General features: G+C 35.1%; 1 protein-coding gene across 2 annotated transcripts in view; it reads left to right on the top strand.

The window, feature by feature from the left end:
• The window catches only part of ZNF148 (zinc finger protein 148), a 50,711-nt gene extending 31,351 nt beyond the window's left edge, over window positions 1-19,360 (top strand). The window contains exons 4-7 of one of the 2 annotated variants that reach the window (XM_034785091.1): window positions 1,832-1,955; window positions 2,604-2,687; window positions 9,877-9,995; window positions 10,276-19,360. In XM_034785091.1, coding sequence (XP_034640982.1) covers window positions 1,832-1,955; window positions 2,604-2,687; window positions 9,877-9,995; window positions 10,276-11,871 — 1,923 coding nt within the window. In that variant the 3' untranslated portion in view covers window positions 11,872-19,360. The remainder of the gene's footprint in view (window positions 1-1,831; window positions 1,956-2,603; window positions 2,688-9,876; window positions 9,996-10,275) is intronic. The other variant, XM_034785090.1, reaches the window with a different exon arrangement.
• Window positions 19,361-19,746: the final 386 nt, after the last annotated feature.

The raw sequence follows: 19,746 nt of genomic DNA, 5'->3' as shown, positions 1-19,746 counted from the left end.
CCAACAGCTGAGTTTTAAGTGTGGAGGTCACTTAATACATTGAAATATTTTCAGTACTATTTTCCTTTTATTAATTGTCTACTTGAAAAATCTACAGTTTTTATTCATTTTTACCCCCATTATTTTTTGGACTACATTTTGGTGAAACCGCATTGGCAAAACTGATTTTCTTCATTTAAGAGGAACTACAATGTAGTTAATTAAAAAGATTCCAGAAGTTAGAGGAAAAATGGAGGAATATGAAATATTGTTTCTGTTTTCAGCAGTTATTTTAAAACATCAATAATATACATAATATATGTGATAAAATTTAATTGTTTTATAAAATATACTTTTATATCTGACAGCGTCAGTTTAAGTAGTAGCATATTGTTACAGAACATAATTTTATAAGCATTGGACTTCACAGGTCTGTAAGGCCCCTGCAAACATATGAATGTGCTTATAGATAAACATGTGGGTAATCCCATTGGTTTCAAGTGTGTGTGCTAGATCAGAGCTTAAACTGTCTGTGAAGTCTGCTGTAGCAGAACGAGCAGGTAAAATTGGAACATTTTTCAAAGTAGGTCCTATAATACCAGTTAATACTGAGTTTATCAATGATCGCAGAGCAATAGAATGGCTCTTTTGCTTGCTCTGTTAAAATATGCTGGCTATTTAGAGTGACAGCATGCTTTCCTCCTCGGTTTTTATAGTTCGAGAGCTAATCACTATTTATTTGAGATTATTCCGTTATAACACATTATTATAACACTGTTTTCGGTCACCTAAAACTTTCTGAAAATTTCATTTGTTGGGCTGCCATTTTCCTGCTGGTCTCTTTCCAGTGGTGTTATTTTGGGGCAAGTTTGAGCAAAACTGTACTGAGCTGTATCAAATGGGGTGTGGAAATGAACTTTCCCTAGTTTTTAAAAAATTCTTGCAACTTTAAAAAAAAATCTACTATGGTCATCAAAATTATTGAAAGTAGAAAGCTGAATTTGGCAGGGAGATCTTCTCAAGGGATGCACTAAGTGAGGAAGGGCTCTGTAAGATGAACGAGTTAGGAGGGGTCCAAGGTGGTTTTTTTTTTTGTTTTTGTTTTTTTATCATCTCCACGTTACAGAATATTGGGAGAGGTTGTCTTGTGGCCAGTTAGCATACAAAAGTGATATAAAAGCCTGCTAAGTACTGTACCATGACATTATATCAAAGAATTAGAAAGCAAGGCTAAGGGAATAGAATGGAAAATAACTAAACAATTAAAGAGTTACTTTGATATTTCTGTACTGACATTTTATATGTAACTGGACAGGGGTACAGTTTTATTAGTCCAGTCTTATTTTTAGCTGTGATGTGCAGTAGCAGACAGGTTATGTGGTTACTCAGGGATAAGCTTTTATACATCTTGACAATCATACATTCTTGCTTTATTTCCACAAAGATCATACAGCATTCCACTTATCCTTTAAAATATGATCATCCATGGTGCTGTGCCAAAGATGATTTGGTTACTTTACCTCCTTCCCAACAGATGGAGAAAGTAAACACTGACATTTAAAGTGACTCCACTCTGAATAGGAAAGCTGTAAGCTGGTTTTCCATCAATTGCTTTTGTCTCCAGCAGGTGGAAATATCTCTTGACAACTGATGATACACAAGTTTGGAACAGGCGGTTGTTGCAAATGTAAAACCAAAATCCTGTCGGTGTAGATTTATAGAATTTAACACTATTTTTACCTGAAATATTTGAATTTTCTGCATTACAAATTTATTTTATGTTTTGTTTTGTAGTTAATAAAACATCTTTAGTGGGTAGTGTTAGAACAAATTTTACTTTTTTTTAAAATAGATCCTTACAATAAATGAGGATGGATCACTTGGTCTGAAAACCCCCAAATCTCATGTTTGTGAGCATTGCAATGCTGCCTTTAGAACCAACTACCATTTACAGAGACATGTCTTCATTCATACAGGTACTGCTTAACTTCACTTGTCTTTTCTACTATATAAAGATCTGTTTACTCACAGTAAAAATGTTTTCAGCTCTATGCGAATTTCAGTTCTAAGAGTGTAGGTTACTTGGCATCTAAGCTTAGTGATTCCATGCACCAAAGTGTCAAAAGAATACCAGAAAAAATATCAACATATGTTCATTAAACTGAGGATATAACTGTTTACAAGGTTTCTTTTCTTTCTTTATCAGAAAGTAATGGGTTGACTTGTAGCCTAAGTGCCAAAATTGACCCCTTTGTAAAATGTGCTCTAGATGCTTATCTGCCTGATGAGGTATCTCTGGTTCGGAGAAATGAAAAAGGTACTTACCATTATAATAGCTTGCCGGAACCCAAAATGCAGACTTATGCCAGCATCATGATTGATTTTGTTCTTGAGGAAATTACAGCCATTTCAGCTTCAACTCCTCCATGTTTTTGTTAATGTGACTCATGGGGAGAATTTTGAAGTCTATATAGTTAGTAGGGATAAATTTTTTGGTATTAGACTATTTTGGAATTCGCTCAGATGCTGGTTTCTTATAGACAACTATTTTATTCCTCAAAGTAATCATCAGAAACAACAGTTTGTAGTTATTAACTTATGGATGTGGAATTATATTGTTCAAGGTGAAAAACCATTTCAGTGCAGTCAATGCGACATGCGTTTCATACAGAAGTACCTGCTACAGAGACATGAGAAGATTCATACTGGTGAGTATAGTGCCTTGAGTATCTTTATTGGCGTGCTTAAAGAACTGTTTCCCAAATCAGGTCAGGTTTCCAATAATAAGTGTGCAGCTTAATATCCTGTTGGAGTTTGTTTTGATTTTAACATATATGATACAAAACATTTAGAAGTGATTTTAGTTCTGTGCTTTAGCCTTGCTTCTCTTTTCTTTGGCTGCAAAGTGAGTGTAAACTGTAGTGAGCAAATGTGGGAATTAAGTATTCTTCTTAAAATAGTCCCACAGTGGCAAATCATAAAGTTTATTTAACAGCCCATGATTTTTTTCAATCTTCTCTTTTGTCATATAAAACTGACTTTTTCACTGGGGTCTTCATAGCTTAGAAGATTGCTTATTTCTTATTGAATTAAAGGAAAACTATCAGGACTGTAATGGCCAAAATGCCTAACCCTCGAGGTAGTAGCATCAGCATTACTTTTCACTCTATTTTAAAAGTTTTAATGCAGAATTATTCTAATATATTTTAAAATATTTTATATGTATATATATAATAGGTCAAATAAGGCCCAAATTTTAAAACAAATGAGAGTTAGTTTATGCGCATTTGTTTATTTTTGTCTTATTGCAATGTGCAAAACCACATTCTCTAACAGGTTTGGCTTTATTGGGTTTTTGGCATTTTGGTGCATGGCCTTTCAATCCCTCTGTAAATATTTTGTGATATGGTCCTTTTGGACTGGATGCCAATTTCTCAGCCTCTTTTACAGAAAAGCAGAGCTGGTGAATGTGCACAGTGTTTCTTGGCTGTAGCATTTAAATGGAAATGAATGCTACTAATGTGAAGGTGTGTGTATGAAAGTTGAGAAAGTTAAAAATTCTGCAAAATGAATTTTTGAGCAGTGTACAGAGAATTACATGCACAAGTACCCTGTTGTTAATGGGATGTCAGTGTCTTATGTTGCCATGAATCCAGACTTAGTAGGTTTCCTTTGGCCAGTCAGCCACAGAAAAGTCCCGCATTCTTTTTCTGTCCAATGGCTTTGCTCTATTCCTAGTTTTTCCTCTGGCTCTGAATTGGTGAACTTCACTCTGGAGAAACTGCTGCCTTCACTCTCTGTAGATATTATTCTTGTCAAGAATGGATCACCTCCCCCCCACCCACCAAGAGAGAAAGCTGCTATGTTGCTTTTAGTGTTGGTTTGTTTGTTTATGCCAACTCTTGCATAGGTGTGTTAGTCTTTTGTGTATAAGAGAAAAAAACTGCAGCCTTAACAAATTAACCTTACTGTTTGCTGAACTTTTGGAAAAATATTTTCCCCCTCTCCTCAGCCTCCTACTGACTTGCATAGTTTGGTAATTTTCTCTTGGAACTGGAATAGAGGATTCTAACACCATTAGAACACTGGTGTTTCCCAGATGACAGTTAAATGAGTGCTTAGGACAATCTCCACTGGGGTAATTCTCTGCTTTACAGAGCATGCAGTCAGTAGGGCTGCCTTGCAATCTTAATAAGTCCCAGTGAGCTGTGATTATTATATTTATACGGCTTATTTGAAAAAAAGGAAAGAACTTTTTTGGTTGTCTTAAAAAGTTTTCTAAAGTTCATTTAGTAACTAAATAGAAAATGTAGTGATGGAACCTCTGGACCTGTGTTATACAGGAGGCCAGACTAGATGATCACAGTGGTCCTTTCTGGCTTTATAATCTGTGGATTTTGGTGTCCTGCCCCAATTTTAGCTTGGCTCCTTACAGTCTACATACCTAAAAATCCTTCTGTATTTTAATTTAGATATGGTATTCTTTACCACTGGTCCTAAATTGTTGTCTAGTGTTGCGGTATGCTATTCAACAGTTGCATACTGGGATCTTCCAAATAATTTACATTTTAAGATTGCCTTCTAGGGCTGGAAGGTGAATACTGTCTCCATGATTTTACTCTGGGGGAAAAAAAAAAAGTATTTTCCTTGGACTTCAACTTCAGTACTGCCATAGATTCTTTATAGTCTGTAAAGGGTGAGAATTCATGGGAAGTATTTCTGCCTAGCTCTCCCTTTCTCTTTTGTAAACAGTTTTGGTTTTCTTCATTTCCCAACCCTCAAATGCAGTAGGTCTGATTTGTCTTTATTGCTAGTGAAATGATCCTATATTGTTTTTCAACTTTGGTACAGTGTTCAAAAGATTAAATAGTAACAGAATTTTTTTTGCCTTTTTAAGATTTTTATCCATTCTCCAACTACCTGTATTAAGATTGCTGAAGACAACACTAACACAGTCAGTAGTCCCATTAATATCTTTGTAAAAGCAGGGAACTTAGAGGTGCTCCAACCAGTAGCAGTAGGTAGGGTTTCTGTTCTTGGAACTATTGCCTCAAATTAAATACTGTTCAAAGAAGGTAGGAAGTCATCAATCAACAGCCCTTATTCTGTGTAGGCAATTAACAAGTTGCATTAATACAAAATCATGTTACCTAGAAACAGCCACACTTGGGAAGAGGGTGATAACCATAAAGATCAGCTGCTAGTTGTAATTTTTATTATTTTGCTTGTTGCTAATGATACTGAGAATCAACATTCAGTTTGTGGGAGGAGGGAAAATCATAAGTAGACTACTACTTTGGTGTTCTAAGGTCACTGGCTCCTGAAGGGAACAACACCACAGGCTTTCTTCAAATCTCTTCTGCTTTGTTTTCACTGATGGAGATTTCTGCACCAACTCGCTACCTCTGCATTCTTGCCTCACGTCCTAATTCTTTAATCCAGCTCACTTCACATTTTGAGTAGACATTTCCCTAGTTTAAGAGAAGATTGTGTCTTAATGATCTTATCAATTCACATAATGTGTCCTGGTTCAAAAGTTGGATAGAATTTTTCAAAAAATAGATAAAACAGTCTTGGGACTAACAAGACATCTGCCAAACATAATTGCTCTCTCATTCTGCTTTGACGTTGCTTGCCTTTTCTACTCCTTTGTCTAAATTTTGTGTTTAGATTGGAAGCTCTTCCTAGGCGTTTGCTTGCATAACTGTTAAGCGTCCTGTTCACTACTCTTTGTAACTGCACTTTATAAATACATTTTAGAATTAATATTAACAGACCTCCAGTACAGACACGTCCAAAACATCTGAGATGATTTTTCTTTTATACGATTTAGATCAATAACCTGCATAATATATTGTACATTCCATTTAAGTTATTCCTTTCCTGCTATATGCAGTCTTTTCCCACTCATTAACCCAGTTAAGCAAAATATGTCCTCACTCTTTCCCTAGTTTAAAGAAGATTGTGTCTTAATGATCTTATCAATTCACATAATGTGTCCTGGTTCAGAAGTTGGATAGAATTTTACAAAAACGTCTACCTTCAGATTGCAGCTCTGTAAAATGGTTTACAGTAGGCATCAGATCATCTTAAGAATAGAAGAATTTTCTGATACATTTTTAATACTTTTCTAACGTACTCATCCTTACAGAGATTTAAACCAGAGTTAACCGTGGTATTAACTTCACAGACTCACCTTCACAAGGCATTTCTTAATCTTATCTGGAAGAACGTTATGCCACTCTGCTGAATAATATCATCTTCCTAGATGTAGCAGCTCATTTGGGAACAGTTTCTTCAAATCAAGATTCCTGCTCTTTCCAGTCAAGATCTAGACAGAAATAATGTTTAGATTTGAAGGAATACGTAGTGTATACTCGCAAAGGCCCCAAATTCTCTCTTATGATCTGACCCATTCACACTTTTCAAATGTTGTAAAGGGGACAGATAACTGGCAGTGTAACCTACCAGCATATTTCCCCATCTCACCCCGCCGAGGGCCTACCCAGTTAGAGTAAAGCAGTGTAAGGGCTCTACAACAGTCCATTTATGGAGCCCCTGGGGCATGCTTAGGGGTGAGAAGTGTGTGAACAGAGCACTCTATGCTCCAGCCTTTACGGGCTGGCAGAATGACTTCTACAGGGATGTTAAAGCTAAAATAAGTTTGAGCTTTCTCTAGTGTTGTTCCCATTTGGGCTGCGGAGGCCCAAAATGTGGGAGGCAAAGCCACCTTTGCGCCAACCCCAGAGTTAGGTTTTAGAGGGGGGTTGAGATGGGGAAAATTTAAGACTTAAATGACAGTAGGGAGGGCATTTGGTAGACAAGAAGCAGGAAGTTGTTCCAAAAGTAGGGACAATGTGATAGCACAAAATTGGGAATGGTAGGAAACAGGAAAAGGAAACAGCAAGGAAAAAGGATTGAAAGCAGGATAGGGAATTATGGGAGTGACATGGAGTTTAAAACTAGAGCAGAAATATAGATGGGACAAAATTTTTAGGGCTTTGAAGGCAAAGGTGAAGTTTTTGAACTTGATTCAAGAAGCGGGTAGAAGGTTAGGCAAAAATATAATAGTATGGTAAAAGTGGTATAAACACCTAGATAAATAAGTTTGAAAGTACTGATCTGATTATAGTGAAAGTGGAGAGAAATCAAGAGATCATTTTAATAATGGCTAAACTGAGTAGACTGGAGTTGGAGAGGTACAAAGCTAGAAGGCCAGAGAGGAGAAACGTATGATATTCAATACAAGATATGACCATGTTATGAGCAAGTGGGTAGTGAAGAAAACCAGATTTTGGTGATGGTATTAAAAAGGAAGTAACAAAGGTTAGCAAGAGACTAGATGTGAAAGGAGGAAGGAGAGAACTCAAAAATGATACTGAGCTTGTGAGTCTGGGGGGAAGGAGCAGCAAAGAGCGCTCAGGATGGAAGATAAGTTCAGTTTTTGAGAGAATAAATTTGAGATGGCATCAGGCCATCCAAGAGGAGGTATCTGAGAAACACTGGAGATGCAAGACTCAGTAGCTGGCGTTGGAAGTTATCTGCATAAAGGTGAGAGATGAAACCGTGGTAGCTGATGGGGTCACCAAGAGAGACAATAGGATGATCTAAAAAGGTCTTTTCTTTTCTAGTTTCTGTGAATCAAATTTCCATAGTTTTATTGTAGGTGTGTCTAATTATATAACTGAAGAAGAATACTCAGAAAATTAAAATGTAAGCTTCAATAGTAGGCTACTTATAGTAAATGTAGAATCTGTTCACTACATGGATATTGGAAGGAAGGTTACATAGAATGTATACAGTTTTTTTTAATTCTGCATCATCTATTTGGAATTCTAAGTAATAATGACGTAAAACTGCAGTACTATACAATTTTAGTGTCTTATATGAGGCTTTAGCCATGCCACCCTCATTTACATTAGTACTGGGATGTGGTTAAATTCCTCTATATTGAGTGGAAAATATACCTCTGAATATCAATAAATTCATAACTTGGTAATAATGAAAACAGATAACACAGTGTCACATAACCTCAGATAGAAAGGGTGGAACAATCTAAACCTTACTTCTAGAAACAAAGGAAGGATGCCAGTATTGTCTGCAATAAAAAACATTGTGTTGTTTTCCAGGACCAAAACCACTTTGGCAGATGCTGTCAGCAGAATTCCTGTTTTCTATCTCATTAAATCACAAGATTGCATAATAAATATTCAGAAAAAAGAACAATCAGTCACATCAACAATAAATAAGTTTGACATTTGGAGAACAAAACGATAACCACATTCCAAATGCAGGGGCTTAGATATGGTTATTGAGAAGTGGTAGGACTGCTATATTATTTATGTCTAGATACTGTAATTCCTATTTCCTGAAGAGATTTACATCTATACAGAATCCACTCTGTATTATAATACCCAATTGGCCAAGATGATACTGGTTTAATTTTTTTTTTTTTTTAATTTAATTTTGCCCCAGTCTCTCTTCATTATGAAAGATGGAACTTTTTTCCTGGACAAATACCAGGATCTCAGTAATTTTTTCCTTTTAAAAAACTAGTTTATATGGGAATATGTGTAATTAATTAGGTATCGGGGGTAGCCGTGTTAGTCTGTATCCACAAAAACAACAAGGAGTCAGGTGGCACCTTAAAGACTAACAAATTTCTTTAAGGTGCCACCAGACTCCTTGGTTTTTTAATTAATTAATTAATTCATTGATTCATTCATAAAGAGTTATATTCCATAGCTTTGCAGATTGTTTTGCAGTTATTAAAAAGACAAGATTTCTGCCTTTTATTCTACAGTCTTGAAGCCTTAATATTACATCTATAATGCAAGAGATGTCCTGCTCTTCAGGTGAATTCCATTGAATAACAGTGAGTTCCTGTAAAAGAGAGAGACTCTGCCAGACAGGTAGATTTTTGTTAGGCTTCATCAGACAAACATAGACAATGAAGATAGCAAAAGACAAAAGTTACAACAAAGAGAGATAATCAGGGTTATTTTATAATGTGAATGGATCTTTGTAAATTTTGTTTATTTTTAAATAAGAACAAATTAGGCGAAACGTATAGGTAGCACTGGAGTGGAAGTAGCATTCAGAATGTGTTGTCTGAACAAATGAATAATGTGACAAAGGGAAAGACTTCCATTTCCATTTGCCAGAATGACTTTAACTACAGAGATTTGTTGTTTTTATATTTAATTACAAAAAGAAAAGGTCAAGTGAACATGCCTTTTACTTATTATTGGAACTATTCTAGAAATCAAACCAAAATGCTTAAATTGTTTAGGGCCATTATTTCAGCTTTTCATACAGATATGGAGAGAAAGAAGAGGGAGAACTATAGAAAATTACACAAATATTTTAAACATTTTTAACCACTGACATCTTGAAAATTTAAATTTCTTTTTTAGAAAATGGAGTAAAATGGTGCAAGGAAGGTGAAAGAATGTAGGCCTTGTCATCAGTACAGTCTTCTCATTGTCCTAAATATGTATTTTTGGCAACAATTCATCTTGAAATATATTTTTCTATCCATGCAATCTTTGGTAACACTTTGATGGATTTACAATACATATCTGCACGTAGGGAACAGAGATGGTAATAGAAACTGGTTACTTAAAATTTCCCCTTTTTAAATTAGAATTTATTGGTATAATATTCCCTTTTTGCTTTCCTTCATGGTATTCTTGACATATTAGTGAGTACTAGGGAAAATTGAGACTTATATGAACGAACACAGATTGCCTTTTCAACAGGAGCATATTAAATCCTCTTCTCCGTTACTTCCAGTAGAGGCTAGTAATATTTGCCAAGGTTACCATATGGAATAACCCTATGTTTTTCTGTTTTTATTTTGTTTAAACTATATTTTAATATAATGACTGTTTTTAGGTGAAAAACCATTTCGCTGTGATGAATGTGGTATGAGGTTCATACAGAAGTATCATATGGAAAGGCACAAGAGAACTCATAGTGGGGAGAAGCCTTACCAGTGTGAATATTGTTTGCAGGTAAGATGGTTAATTGAAATAATTCACATCGTTTTAAAAACTGAAATAACAAACCTGATTCTAAAGTAATACACATAAGAATTTCTCTAAATTTTGAAGTCTCACAAGCCTACAAATCAATGTAGAAAAAATTATACTAATGCAAACTGAATGTATGTTGTAGGGCATCCTTCAGTTGAAGTGGTCTGAACTGTGTGTGAATTAATGAGTAAATTACTTACAGTCAAAGATGGCTTTTCTTATTTATATATTTTTCTCTAACTTAAAATATCCTCTACAGTACTTTTCCAGGACTGACCGTGTGCTGAAACATAAACGTATGTGCCATGAGAGCCGTGACAAGAAACCTAATAGAAGTGCCACCAAAGTTGGCCTTTTGACATCTGAGGAAGATCCTGGCTTCTCTACACCGATGAAAGACAGCTCCTTGCCAAAGAAGAAAAGGCAGAAAACAGAGAAAGCAAAGTGTGTGGACAAGGAAATTGGAGATAAATCAGAACAGAAGAAGGATAAAAATGACTACTTGCCTTTGTACTCTGCCAGTGCTAAAGTAAAGGATGAATATATGGTGGCAGAATATGCTGTTGAGATGCCACATTCTTCTGTCAGTGGGTCACATTTAGAAGATGCAAATTCTGGAGAAATACACCCACCTAAACTGGTTCTCAAAAAAGTTACTAGTAAGAGAAGTCTAAAACAGCCACTTGAGCAAAGTCAGACCATTTCACCTTTATCTACATATGAAGAGAACAAGGTTTCAAAGTATGCCTTTGATCTTGTGGATAAACAAGGTTTATTGGACGCAGATGGTAATGCTGACATTGACCAAGTTGATACTTTACAGGAAGGACCCAGTAAACCTGTACACAGCAGCACTAATTATGATGACGCAATGCAGTTTTTAAAGAAAAAGAGGTATCTGCAAGCGGCTAGTAATAATAGTAGAGAATATGCCCTGAATGTAGGTACTATAGCATCTCAACCTTCAGTAACACAGGCAGCTGTAGCAAGTGTCATTGATGAAAGTACCACAGCATCCATATTAGATTCACAGGCACTGAATGTGGAAATTAAAAGTAACCATGACAAAAATGTCATCCCAGATGAGGTGCTTCAAACCCTACTAGATCATTATTCCCACAAGGCTAATGGACAACATGAAATATCTTTCAATGTGACGGATACTGAGGTGACCTCCAGTATATCAATCAATTCTTCTGAAGTATCTGAGGTCACCCAGTCTGAAACTGTTGGAACAAGCTCTCAAGCTTCCTCATCAGATAAAGCCAGTATGTTACAAGAATATTCAAAGTTTCTACAACAAGCATTGGACAGAACTAGCCAAAATGATGCCTATTTGAACAACCCAAGCCTTAATTTTGTGACTGATAACCAGACTCTTACAAGCCAGCCATCATTCTCTTCCATAGACAAACAGGTCTATGCTTCTATACCTGTCAACAGCTTTCGATCGGGAATGAACTCTCCATTAAGAACAACTCCAGACAAGTCTCATTTTGGACTAATGGTTGCTGATTCCCAGCACTCTTTTCCCTTTTCAGGTGATGAGGCAAATCATTCTTCCTCCTCCTCTACACAGGACTTCTTGGATCAAGTGACTTCTCAGAAGAAAGCAGAGGCACAGCCTGTCCATCAGGCTTATCAAATGAGCTCCTTTGAGCAGCCGTTCAGAGCTCAATACCATGGAGCAAGAGCTGGAATATCACCTCAGTTTAGCACTGCCAACGGACAGGTGAACCTGCGAGGGCCAGGGACAAGTGCTGAATTCCCTGAATTTCCCTTGGTGAATGTAAATGATAATAGAGCTGGGATGACTTCTTCACCTGATGCCACAACGGGCCAGACTTTTGGCTAAGAAAATCTTTGTAAATAATATTGGCACTTTAGAACAGATCTGTCAAGAGTGGTGTTGCTCTGTATAAGATGGAGTGCTGTACAGCTTTTAAGAACGTTGTGTTATAACAAAAGTAAGCTGATATAGCAAGATCAATAACTTCATTTTTGGTTAGTCCACCAGTCATTGAACTGCCTTACATGTTGTCTCCCCATAAAAGGCAGTTTATTACTCATCTGTTCGAGACCAGAAACTTGCTCTTTTACATACACTTAAATTTAAAACAAAACAAAAAACCCCAGGTAAGGTTTCCTCCCATAATAGCTTCCTATTTGGTTCATTGTACGTTCTTGGGAGAACAGTAATTGTCATATTGTCATTTTCTAAGCTTGTCAGTGTAGTCATTGCTCTTCAGTAGGGAACCTAAATATAGTAAACAGAATAAACTAAAAGTTTAAATGTCAAGCGATTATGGCTAAACCACATTGGTGTATTCTATAGAAATACCCTTTCTTCCCTCTTTCTTAAAATGAAGTATTTGCCATATGCCCTTTATTTTTGCTTTGCATTACACTGAGCTGTGTTTTGGAGGAAAAAAGTAATAATAAATTCTGACAGACTAACTCCATTATTTAAAAGTCTAATTAATTTAAAATACTTTAAAAACTTTTTTAGCAAAATACATGTCTGCTAATGCATTTACTTCAGTCCTGAAGTGTGTTGCATATTTCTTTGTACAGTTGAACCTAGACATAATTTTTTATGATTCTTTCACATGCAGATATCAAGATTTTGAAGTTTTAGTTAAAATACTCTGTAGATTACATTCCCGATTACATAAAGCTTACACAAATTGTGTATTCCAAGATTTTAAAGCTTAATTGTACTTTACCCTGCATAGTCACAGTGATTAACAAAGAGCACTTAGATTCTATTTGATATTTTTTGATTTCTCAAAGAATAAAAAATATTTTAGATTTTTAGGTCTGATATGGCTGCATCATTATCATCTCATACAACACTGATTAATATTTTTAATATAAAATGAGATTGGAATTTCTTAGCTTCTGTAAAAACTGGTTTAATTTTCTCTATCTAGAACTTTGACAATTCAGATAATTAAACATACTAAAGCATCCCAATAAGCTGAAGAAGTGGGCCTTCTAATTGCATATCTTTTTAGCGATTTCTTAATGAACAATGTTCATTACAATTTTACCAACCAAAACTGTTGACTAATGCTAGTGAACAGAATTTTTTTTCAGTATAGATGAATGATCAGAAGCTTTTGTTGCATTTCACGGTATAAATAAACTGCAAACTTTATCCCTGTACCATGAATATGTTTTTTTAATAGTACTTTGGCTTGAAGTATACAGTAAGGTACGATAAATAGTTCTGTGTGCATTTTTAAGGTGGTGAAATTGGAATAACATAAATGTGTTGTATAGTTTAAGTTAACAATTTTAAATTTTTGAACTTTATGTTCATTCTTTTGCACCTTTCCCTAGAGGATACACGGTCAGGTAGTTTAAGGCAGTTTAAACCTAATATTGTAGGTTGATTAACCATTAAGTGGGGATACAGATAAGGATGCATACATCCCTTTACAGCACTGTCCTTGGCTGACATCTCTCAAATGAAACCATCAGCTCGGAGAGGAGGTTGAGCCCCATCGTACTGAAGAACACCTTCCCCCGCCAGCAGACTCGAGAAGTGGGAGAGTGCAACTTACCCATTCCCAAAATATTAACCACATATTATTGTTTTGCATCATCGTAGCTGCAGTAACTCCCTTGGGCCCATTTTAGGAAGAAAGTTCATCTGGAATCCATAGACTGCACCTCAAGTGGTCAGGGAGATCATTTACATGAGCTTCCTGCATAACTCATTTGTATACAGTGAGACCAGATTCTTATTGCCCTGTGATGGCCTTAACTATTCTTAGGATTCATTGGCCCAATGTGCAGCTGTTTTATGATGCTGCAAGGGGTTATATACCCTACCACTTTCTTACAGTAACAGGTCTGAAGATTTGGCCCTGAGCTAAGTAGAAAAATAAACATCAAGAGAGAAAAGCGAAATCATTGTACAATATTAGTGACACATAAGGAAACATCTTTAAAAGAATATTTTTAACCTGGTTGTGTCCCTTGAATTTTTGTACATTATTGTTTTAGTCTCCTGTCCTACTTGCATAGACATACACACGTGTATGGCACCTAACTCACAACAAGAAACAGCCTATCATGAAGCAGATATCTCATTTCCATTAAATATTACTTCCGTCACATCCTAGCTTTCACTGTCCCCTTAAATCTACATCGGCATCTTTGGTTTAATATCCCACCATTGCAAATATATGTCCATTTATTTACCATTGTTTTAAGAAAATTCCCTTGGGGCTAGATTATTACAGCACTTAGTTGGACACACAGGGAAATAAGAGGGAGTAAGGCCTACTCGGTCCTTGCCAGATTGATGACTGGCTATGTTGGAGAGGGCAGGGGCTACTCTGTTGATACTCTGTTGTGAGAAAGTGGCTGGGGAGGGGGGGGAGAAAACCTTGGCTCCCCTCTCTCTGCACACTAGCCAGAATAGTTAACTTTGTGTATAGTGGTGAGTAAGGTGTTTCACACAAGGGTGAAATAACTTGCTTTTCCCCAGAGGAGGAATTGTGGTTCTCTGAGTCACAGTTCATTCTCTGGTGTGTTCCTGGGGTATTACAGCTGTGCTCTGTGACGTAGGGCAAGATGTAAAAGTCCCCACTCTGTCCCATGGTGATTATTTTGTAGACTTACTTTATACATATAGATAGAGGCAGTACTAGTAGTTAATCCGTGGAAACTTAGGCTTTTTCTACCTGGAGAAATTTACCAGCAGAATTTTTCCAATATGATTTTGTTGCTGTAGTTATACCAGTATTGTTCTGCCAGTAAATTTCCCTCTCTAGATAAGTCTGTATTTTTAACAAGTTCATCATTTAAAAAAATATTTTTCCCTTCAACATGTTTTATTGTTTTACATCCTAACACACACACACATGTACATGCTTCCCCCCTTTTGATCTGGCAGATGTTTATTCTCATCTGGGCCCCCTATGTATTTGAAAGAACTAAAAATGAAAATGACTTTTTCTTCGTTACATTGTTCATGTACCAGCATTATTAAGCCATTGGGAATAGCATTTATATCCCAGCAAGCCAACAGTAGAAGCTCTTACATTATTTTAGAAGTTGTGAAAGGTGTGGATGTGTGCACGTGTAAGGTGGAATCTTTTATGGCTGTTTTTTCTGTGACAGAGTAAGGATAAATGAAAAACATATATTTAGAAAATTTAGGGCATTTACTCCCAGACTATAATAATTTTAAATAGATAGTATTTTGGGCCTAAATTACTTGACAGTGTCCCTTTGAGCACTAGTCCTTTGTTATGTTTTACCACAATTATAACTAATAATGAAGGAATTGGCTTGCAATGGTATATTAGTAAGCATCTACATTTTCTTGTACTGGTTTGAGAGTGAGTTAATCATAAATGATAAAGTTTGAAGAGGAGGATAGAATTGTGTACAACTATACACTGGTCTTATAAACAGTAATATGAAGAATTTAAATCAGACTTTAAAATGAATTTTTTCATGGTCCTGTGTGTTTCCTGGTGTTGCCTATGGGAAAATTATGGTGCAAGAAGAAAATACAACAACCCCTAAAATACTCATGGTTGTTTAACATTTTTATTACTTTTTATATTTATATTGTAGGTTGTCAATGTTTTGGAGAAAGGGAGCAGTTCAGTGATAAAGGGGAAATACAATAAAATCTTTCTAATTCACTGATTGCTAATTAAAGCACCCCCTAATTCTTACACATACTATCTGCTTTCTCCCGACTCTGCAAAGTATTAATAGTAAAGTACTGTAGTGAAGTCTCACTTTAATAAGTCTGTTACTTCAACCAAGTATACTACAGAATGTTTATTAGTATACTCTGAAGTAGTATAATGGAAACTAACTACAGTTGTCGCAATAAATGAACGAAGTACATTTTGTGATGTGATAGTCTTGCCTTTGTTTGCTTGCTTACTTGCTACTTCTCAAAATTCAGTCATTTGTAATGGTTTTCCAAGTCATTACCGTGCATTAATGGGGTTCTACTGTGGCTTTTTCAAAAATGTTTGGTTTTTCCCTCTGAAAAATCTGGATATAAACAATATACTCTGTGCTTGTTTTGATTATTTTTAAGTTAGCCTCATGTGCAGCAAAAATTTGAAAATGACCCAAATAATTGACTTTGAATTTTGCCGTATTGCATTATTCTGTGTATGTAAATTTGCAAACTGAATTTTCTTGTTAGTTTTTTTTTTTTTTTTTTTTAAATTAACTTCATTACAAATTGCAGGGAAATTCCTAATATTCCTGGAATACATTTGGAAACTTTAGCAGGGAGACATATGCTTGTGCTATGGTTACTTGAGCTGGTACCAATACACATGAGGACTTTCAAATTATGTGGTTAATACTGAGGCAAAATAATAATTTTATGCTTTATTAGTGTTAAAAGTTCTACTAAATGGAAGCCTTGTAATTTTGAAAGTTCATTCATTTTATGTTGGTGCATGTTTATGTTAAGCATGTAACACATTAAACTAGAATTCACTTTTTCAAAGAACTTGTATTAAGAAAGTATTACTGTTAATGAAAAACACCTTTAAGTTTAAATTTGAACTTTTGTTCAGTTTTAAATTGCTTTAAGTCAGGGAAATAAATTTTATAGTTGCTTTTGTTATACTCTGCATATAAAAACCTTATGTTTCCTTTTAAAAACTATTTCTTTTCTTAGGATACACAAATTGAGGCGAGCAAACATTTCTAAGAGTTGTTTCTTGCTTTCCTTAATCCAATGGATGGAAAGGTAAAATTGTGTAAACGACATTATTTTATTTTTTTATGCAATATCTTGCTGTAAATATGATTTATCAAATAAGGATGTACCTATGATTGAATCTTTGATCTGCACAGTTAGAGTTTATATATAAATATAAATGTGTCTTGACAATCAAGGACTTATGTCAGTCTTCCTTTATGATGTTTATTATTGTTATGCATTCCATTTGTTTGAATTGAGTACCAGTGTGGAAATCTGTATTGTCTGTAAAGTATGTAATGTTTTTATAGCTTGTTTTAAAAAAAAACCCACAAAAATGCTGTAAATATATACAAACTGATCACAGTACTGCTTTATGTTAGAAGGCATATGATGTTGTACTGTATGTAAGCAATAATACATGACAGTGCTAACTTTACAAGTAGCATAAGGATAGTTCCAAAAATAGTTTTGGAGTTAAATAGCCTTGTTTGAGTTAATCAATATTCTTAATCATTTTTTATAAATAAATTCAACTGTCCTCCTGTTGGAGTATATAACATTGTTTACACAGCACAATTTCAGTCACAGAGGAGACAGGCTTTAGATTTATGACTTCGTCTGTACACGCTTTCTGTAAGAAATGAATGGCTTTGCTGCACTTCTGCGAGATGAGGAAGACTGCAAAAGTTTAGTTTTAAAGGAAGAGAGATACTTTTCTGCTTCTGTGCTGATTCCTGACAATTCTTGTATTTTAATTCAGAGTCCTTAAGTCCTGATACTGACCTGATGTGACTTGGGGCTCCAATATAAAGGAATAGTTCTCTTCATAATTCATATACAGTTAAATAGTGACTCTACAAGTTGTACGTTCATTTTACGTGCTTATTTTTTAAGTGTGAGTTATCCTCAACTGATGAAATGGGTTTATTCAGTTATTAAGGTGTCAAACTTATTATAGTTTGAACTGACTAGGTATTGGATGGTAGAGTGTGGCATAGCTATTTGAACACAGTCATCACTGCTTTAGAAAAAACACAGGTTTATAAATGTAAATGACCTACATTTTATAAGAGAAATGTTTTTAAATGCTAGTCAGTTATATAATATGTGCTTTGAAGGATTTGCTAGTCCACTTCTGTCACTTTTAGTACACTGGTATCTTTTATATGTAATGTATGCTTTTTATTATTGTAGCAAAACCGTTTCAGTAGAAGGAATTTTGCAACAGTATGGAGGGAATTTTCATTGTCAGAAATGAATTATACTGGATTTTGTCTGTGTACTCTTGTCTTTATTTTAATGCTGTCTGGAAGGGAACTTCGTATCCAAATAAAGCAGGTGACCTTTTATTTCAAAGGCATACTATGTAGTGCTAAATTGAGTCTGGAAATATGATGATTTTGAATACATATATGTGTGTATATATATATATGTATATATATATATGTATGTGTATATATATATATGTATAGTGGAACACTGTTACAGTGCATTTTCTGATATAGTGTTATTTTCCTCAAGTCCATATGCCTTCTTTGTATTTCAACTAATAAAAAAAGACCAACACCCTATAATTAAGTTTTTGGCAGGATAATAGGTTTATTTCAGTGGTAATACAGTATTCTTTTAACCTATACCATCAGTTCTGTCCATTTTACTGTTTGAGTAAAAATTAAAAAAAATAATCAAAACTCAAGTTCCATCTGTAAAAAAATGTATATAAGTAATAGATGGTTTTATATAAACCTGAAAAGTATGAATTTGTATATTCCTTATGTTTCTGATAGAAATTAGGAGATGAGTCTTAGTTCCTGTGAAATCAGGGATTTCATGACAAAGGGGTGTGTGTGTGTGTGTGTGTGTGTGTGTGAGAGAGAGAGAGAGAGAGAGAGAGAGAGAGTTGTCAAAACAAGTATAAAAGGGTTATTTCATTTCAAAGCAGTCTCTAAGCATTTGAATTTAATAATCCATTCAGAAAGGTGAAAAATATTTTGCAGGGAGGTTATTTAACCAGAATTGTTTAGTTCTTAGTGTTTGATCTTGCTCCCATTCAAGTTAATGGGAGTTTTGTTTACTCGAGTGGGAATTTAAAAAAAGAAATGTGCATTGTGTTACTCTAAAATCAAAAGAATAAAACTACTTGATTAGCAGGCTTGGCCAAATGAATTTTTTCATTAACAATACATTTTAAAAGATCGTTTTTCTGCCTTTATTTCTCTTTTAAAAACAATTTTTAAATACTTTGGAAGTTGCTATTCCTATTCATTTGACTGTGATTGTAAATTAAATTTTGCTTGACAAAATATGGCATGAACGATTGGATTGTTGTGCCTGTATAATACAGTGGAAGATGGGTTTTATGCATAGTCATAGTGAATGATATTGTATTCTTAGAATTGATTTATTCATTAAGTGGCTTAATGGGTTTCATTGCTTCTGACATTACTGTTTTCTTATGGTTAACTTAGCCATTTTGGGTTTATAATACCCTTTTATGTATTGTGATACTAAAGGAAATTACGTTATTTGCTTTCATTTTTAATTAATCTATTAGTTTGATAATTTATATTTGCAAATGATGCATTTTAAATGTGGTCACTGGCTGTTTGAAAAATAAAAGTATAGAATACTGTTTTATGAATTAAACTGTTTAGCGGTATTTTTCATGTTAGTTGATTTAAGACAGAATTTGATTTCTTAACATGGCAGACAAAGGGTAGGTCTATACTTACCTCTGGGTCCGGCGGTAAGCAATCGATCTTCTGGGATCGATTTATCGCATCTTGTCTAAATGCGATAAATCGATCCCCGAAGTGCTCGCCGTCGACGCCGGTACTCCTGCTCCGCGAGAGGAGTACGCGGAGTCGACGGGGGAGCCTGCCTGCCGCGTCTGGACCCACGGTAAGTTCGACCTAAGGTACTTCGACTTCAGCTACGTTATTCACGTAGCTGAAGTAGCGTATCTTAGTTCGAAGTAGGGGGTTAGTGTGGACCAGGCCAAAGGTATGTAGAAATATATCAAGTATG

This window comes from Trachemys scripta, chromosome 11 (genome assembly GCF_013100865.1).
Source record: "Trachemys scripta elegans isolate TJP31775 chromosome 11, CAS_Tse_1.0, whole genome shotgun sequence".
NCBI lineage: Eukaryota > Metazoa > Chordata > Testudines > Emydidae > Trachemys > Trachemys scripta.
The sequence above is the reverse complement of the archived record's forward strand: the minus strand, read 5'-3'. Positions and strand labels throughout refer to the sequence as shown.